At 46.0% G+C, this 6,000-nt stretch overlaps 1 protein-coding gene across 1 annotated transcript; it reads right to left on the bottom strand.

Annotated features, from left to right (window-relative positions):
* Positions 1 to 3,202: 3,202 nt before the first annotated feature.
* On the bottom strand, positions 3,203 to 5,798 carry LOC141916960 (uncharacterized). Its single transcript, XM_074809961.1, has 3 exons — positions 4,073 to 5,798; positions 3,842 to 3,910; positions 3,203 to 3,520 (listed from the first exon to the last, which is right to left on the bottom strand). Exons 1-3 carry the CDS (start codon positions 5,687 to 5,689, stop codon positions 3,203 to 3,205), a joined length of 2,004 nt encoding a protein of 667 aa, XP_074666062.1. The 5' UTR covers positions 5,690 to 5,798.
* Positions 5,799 to 6,000: the final 202 nt, after the last annotated feature.

Genomic DNA, 6,000 nt, shown 5'->3' with positions numbered 1-6,000 from the left:
AGTTTCACTTATGCTTCCTCCATTCAGCAGGTTAAAAGAATGTGCTTTTCTGTAACAGACTGGAGGCATTAGAGGTGCTGAAACTACTGACTAGTCTAACCTGTGTTCCTTGGTCACCCACCATTCCTGCCTGACTTCTCTGTCCCCTTTCCCTCTCTGTGTGCTCTAACACTTCCATAGCCTGTAACGTTTAAGGAAGTGCTGACTGCACAGACTGCAGCAATGAGGATTTGCAATCAGAGAGTAAGACGACTGTAGGATCAAGCTTATCCTCAGCAAATGGCCTGCTTGGGACGACTGATAATCCTTCTGTGAAAGCACAAGTAAAACTGAAATCCAATCGCAAACCGAATGCCCATGAACCACTGCATGCAGTTTCATGTGGACAAAGTGTGTAACTGAAATTCTGACCAGAAGGAAATGTAAGAAAACACGATTGCAAAACTATGCTATAAAATGAGTGATTCATCATGATGTGCTCAGGGATCACCCCAAGCATAGCTGGGGGAAAAAAAAGGAAAAAAAGCTGGTGGTTCAACATGCATGAGGTCCCCAGCCATTGCCACAGAATATTTGTTGAACTGCCAGCCTGCTTGTGAGATGTCTAAAATCACATTCATCTTGTTCATATTCTCAGCTCCAACAGAAGCTCTTTTACCATTTTAGTGGCAACTGGCTAGTGCTTTCAAAACAAATGCATCTGGCATCTGACGTTTCAGAAGATCGGCTCCTAATTAACATGAAGCCTTAATCTCCAAGCTAATACCTCTATCACCGTTTGCCAAAGTGCGCAGCTGGAGGCATGTGATCAGGAGCTAAACCATTCCATCCCTGAGCAGTAAGTAGTGTGGGAATTATGCAAAGGCCATGTCCCGATCCAATATCGGGGCGGGTTCTTAAACGATCCCAAGAGCGAGATTAAGACACAAACGAGGTCAGATGCTGTATAACCTTGTGAACTTTATTTCCCGTAACAATTAGTAATTGCGATAGGACAGAGAGAAAAGGAAAGAGAAAGTCAGAATCCCTAAGCCAGAAAACAGTAGAGATGCAGCTAATTACCGCCACCACCAGGGATCCAACGATGTTCCGTAGACTCGGCCTCAGTGCAGGTGGTGGTGCTCCAAGCTCCGCCGAGGTCCCAGCTCCAGGTAACAGATGTTAGTGGCAGGTTGCAAAGACAGTGGCCCCAAGAGAGGAGTACGCAGTCCTTTAGTCCCCACGATTTCCCCCGAAGAGTCCGCCCATTTCCACGGAGCTCATTGTAATATGTGCCGCCCCGTGGTCCTCCATACGCGCATGCCCAGGTGTTCATGGTGGCTGTGCTGGCGGCGGGGGGGGAGGGGGGGGGGGGGTGGTGTCGGCCTGCAGTCCCTTCTCCCCGCACCCAGCTTGCGCGCAGGTACAGCTTGGCAGGCACTGCCAAGGCTGTCGTTGTTCTCACTTTGAGCGGACGTCGTGGTTTTGTCGGGGACTCTGTAGCGTACTCCTTTAGAACAACAGGATGCTGGGGGTGGGAAGTGGTGGTCACGGAGCAGCAATGTTGAGACAAACAATGTCTAACACAGTTCCTTACACCACCCCGTGGCTCAACATTGCTGTCTTCGTGGTGGCGATAAAGATAACAGTACAGAGAGAGAGAGAGAAAGACCAGAAAAGCGCAAAATGCAACAAAGAACAAGATTTCCCGCAAATTTTTCTTTCTATAAGCATGTCTTTAACAATATCCTTAACAGCTATAAGCATTTTTACTAACAAACATATCATTAACAACAAATATAAACATTTTTTAACTGACAAACACATAACCAATAACATCTTTTAACAGATATATCATGCTTACAACTAACCAACTTTATAAAGCCAAAGCATCTTATGAACTAATTTTAAGGTTCCGATGAATTGACAGAAGAACGTAATGGCAGTTTACATGATTGGCATTTACAGGGACAAAAAAGGAGAATAAGCATAACAATTAGGATAGCAATTAAAAAAGCAAAGATTACAAAATGAATCAAAATCAAATCTGATACATCTTCCATCTTTGCCCGCGGTTTTAACCAAAATACCACAAAATGTTTGAGACTCTGGCCGTCCACACCGTCCGCTGCAGTTGGGATCAGCATGCGCAGCAGGAAAAAATTCCTTTCCCTGCCCCCTTTTTCCCACTGCGCATGCGCCATTAGGGCCTAGAAACTTCTTTCTCAAACTTAAAAGTAAATAAACAACACTATCTATAACAATATTAACAACCTCCTAAATAAACTTATAAAAAGATAACAATAACAATATTGACTAACAGGTTTTCAACTAAACAAAGTTAAAGCGCTGTCTCAGCCAGGACCGGGGAATGCGTCCTCGGTTCTATCCCAACCCGGACTGAGGAATGCGGTCTTGGTTCCATTTCGAACTGGACCGAGGAATGAGCTCTCGGCTCTGTCTCGGACCGGACCGAGGAATGTGCCCTTGGTCCCGTCTTAGGGCGGACCGAGAAATGTGCTCTCGATCCTTGACGGCGGGGAGGGGAGGGAGATGGTTGTTTACATGAGACAGCACAACTACAAGACGGTTTACATGGACACTTACCGGACGAAAACATACAAAACGCAAGAGTAAATACAGCAATAGCCAACAAAGTAAGAGCCAGAAAATCAAGTATTAAAAGGGCATACATTCTGATTACTATCACAAGCTATAATGCCGAAGGATAACTGGTGGTCAGACTTGCCTGAGCCGGGAATCCGCCAAAATGGGCGCCCCCAGCCCAGAGCGCATGTGCGGTTTAGGCCTAAAAGCGTCTATCCTAAGTTCAAAATTTAAATGATTGGTACAGCTACAGGCTTTGGTTGGCGAACAATACGAATCTGCTTTACACCATCAGGTGAGACAGTAGATATAAATTGCATGTTAGAGACAACACGTTGGACTAACTGAATAAAGCAAGGAATAACACACGGCAAAAACATCAAGGCGGCAAATGCACATATGAGATAAAATAGAAGCTGCTTTACCCATGGTGCTCCGGGTAGCCACGACCATAGATCACCACTCCAACCATTCCATGTTTGAACGGGGACATGAGCTAGTTTCCTAATGTCTGTGGTTAGCTGAAGGACTACTTCACCTACATCGGCTATTTCCAGACAACAATTAGAAACATTTAGTTTTCCACACACTCCTCCCTCTTCAGCTAGTAGGTGGTCTAAAACCATGCGATGTTGAAGGATTGCAGTGTGCATTTGTTGAGATTGTTGAGTTCAAGGTCTATATTAGTAATAATTTCTAGGACTGCTTGTATTCGAATTATTATCAGTTCATTGGGATTCCAAGTGGCAGGCCCATAATGCTCAATAATTCTTTTAGGGGGCCACTCATTTTCCCCCCACTTTTGAGTTTCACCTATTTTAAACTCAACAGATCGCTGGTTGCGGACAATCCTTTTGTTCCCTAACTTATCATATAATTTTATTCCCAACTGAGGTAGTGGGTTGTTATACCACCCCGTGACTGGAGTGGTGGCCTACAATAGGGGTCATAATAATCAAAGCCTGGGAATAAAGCCCATTCACAAACACTTTCCCCGACTCGTACTCCTCTCTCTTTTTGTCCATTTAAGGCAACAAGTACCTTTTCCAGGAAAGTGGAGTTGCCAGGGATCAGCATCCTCAGTCCAGTATGGACTGTATTGAAATTGCTGACCCACCATTCTTGGTTAGCACTTAGAGAGCCAGAGCTTCCTCCGGAACCAAGGGAGAGGAGAACGGTCGCCCAAAACAGTTTCGACGATGGTACACAACACATCCTACAAATATTAATAAGGCAACAAACATCAATACTATACAAAGGGTCGAAAACCACATAAGGATCCCCCGACGTGACTCAGTATATCGTTCTCCGGGGGAGGTTTGACCTGCGAGAGAAAAGGAAAGAAAAATCTTCTCGGTTCCTTTTGAGAACCAGAGGTGAGTTATAATCAGAAAGATGGAATAATCCACCTTGTATTAATTTTGTGCTCCTTTCTATAAGCATCTTTGGCCTTCCAGGTGTACTTATTAAGGGGTGTGTCCAACACCAGCGACACTGTGCCCACTGTAGGAAGTGCGACCAAGACAGGTTGTCCTGGAAAATGAGATGGATTGCTGGGGGTGGAGGTGTAACAGCTGCGAGCTGTCCTCCAGGCCGGGCAGGAGGCAACTGACCTTGCCATCCTCTTTAGGGACCTGGAGACCTTGTGCAGTGACACCCGCCAGTTCTGCACAAGTTGTTCTAATTTTTGGGTTGGGAGTCCGTCCATCAAGTCACGGGGAATGCCTTTCTGAAGCCCTAGTTGCCACAGTCCCTGTCGAGTTAGGGGTCTCTCTCTCCCAGAATTCTGACATCGGGGTGATCCCAAGCCTTGGCCCTTCCTCATGGATGATTGTCGCCCATTCATTTGCTCCACAGCACGTACGACCTTGGTTTCAGTTCTTTGGGATGATCCACCAACGGGGCCATATTTTCTCCCAAAATTAATCAATTCCTGGGCTACCTCTCCCCATGTCCATACTTTCCTCCCTGGCTGTCGGTGGTCAGGGGTCACTATCCCCTCCAGAGCAGCCGTCATTCTTTCCGCATTGGGGGTGTTTTGAATCTTCCCTTGCAACTGAATGCCAATGGGTTTCAGGGAGTCAGGAAGTCCTCGTATCAGGGGAGTCATCCTCTCTGGGTCCACAGGCATCATCATCGGGGAGCCCTGGTTAGGCTTGAGCTCCCGATCATACATCATCTGCAGGCAGGCTGCCTTCTGCACACTTTCCACTAACTGATCCACCGTACCTGTTATGGCAAGGGGATCCCCCCTCTCCAAGGGGTTCAGCCCTCCAGCCCAGTACGCAACTCTCTGAGTCAATGACCATGGGGCTCGGCGGTCGCCGGTCCTTAAAAACACACCCGGACCCCAATATCCTTCTGCTTCTTTGTCTGACAATAAGATTCCATCCCCTCCTGACAAAGACACTCTCCACACATATTCTGTCTCTGATTCCTTTGCAGTCCTTGCAAAATCTTTTTTCAACTTTGCCAATTCGGTTGATGTAAATGGGACTTCTTTGGTGATAACCTGAGGACGGTTATCTCTATCGTCCTCGTACACATACTCTGTTTTAACCAGCGGATACATATGGGGGGGGCTTTTTATGGTTTCTTTTGCCTTTTGCAAATCCCCTTGGGGATAAATTTGCCGTATCCTCTTCTCCAGAAGTTTCACCTCTGCCTTCGCCAGAGTATCCGTCTTCCTCAAAAGTTGCTCCCTCAATTCATCCTTTAATATTATATTTTGTTTCTTCTCCTTCTCTAGAAATTCTTTGGTTTCTTTCAATTGTTCCTGCAGGGTCTGTATGACTCTCTGCAGGGAGTCTATCACCATATCAGTTTGATACAACTTCTGCCTTTTCTCTTCCACCGCAGCTGCCAGACTGGCACCCAGGACTGCACATATAAAACCTTTGCCCTTGCCAGACCTGACTTTCGCATCTTTCTGCAGGGCAACAATCCTATCAGTAACAGCCTGTAAGTTGTACCAATTCCCTCGGGCCCAATCCATTCCAGGCACCGAAGGTCTTGATTTATGTTTCTCTAACAATTTAAACAAAGTTTCCTTCCCTATCTTGGATACTTCCTCTTTTGAGGGGTTTTCTAAAGCAATACTCATTTTTCTCCAAAGCAAAACAACAACTCCTCAGTTACAGAATATTACACAATGTCAAATTTCCCCTGTTCACTCTCAGGAGGCCAAATCTGAATTTAACACAAAAGCAATGCAAAGGGGATTTATCGTCTTGAGAGGGCCACACCTGGGTATGCAAGTACCACCTGTTCAGTCTCAGGAGGTCACAACTTACTGTAACACAAAAAGGGGGTTATTTCATCCTGAGAGGTTTGCATCTAACACAGCAAGTTAGTACAGCACTCTCGTCTCAAGGGATCCTGTCCGTGATGCCAATTTAAAATGTCCCGATCCAA

Source organism: Strix aluco, chromosome 33 (genome assembly GCF_031877795.1).
Source record: "Strix aluco isolate bStrAlu1 chromosome 33, bStrAlu1.hap1, whole genome shotgun sequence".
Classification (NCBI taxonomy): domain Eukaryota; kingdom Metazoa; phylum Chordata; class Aves; order Strigiformes; family Strigidae; genus Strix; species Strix aluco.
This window is presented reverse-complemented; position numbering and strand designations above follow the sequence as displayed.

Bases quoted from the DNA above. Each gene is read 5' to 3' on its own strand.
- LOC141916960 (XM_074809961.1), bottom strand. From the start codon at position 5,689: ATGAGTATTGCTTTAGAAAACCCCTCAAAAGAGGAAGTATCCAAGATA. The intron at 3,911-4,072 runs GTGTTGGACACA...TTTCTCTCGCAG, and splicing joins CAGTGGGCACAGTGTCGCTG to GTCAAACCTCCCCCGGAGAA. The intron at 3,521-3,841 runs GTATAGTATTGA...CCCCTATTGTAG, and splicing joins TATGTGGTTTTCGACCCTTT to GCCACCACTCCAGTCACGGG.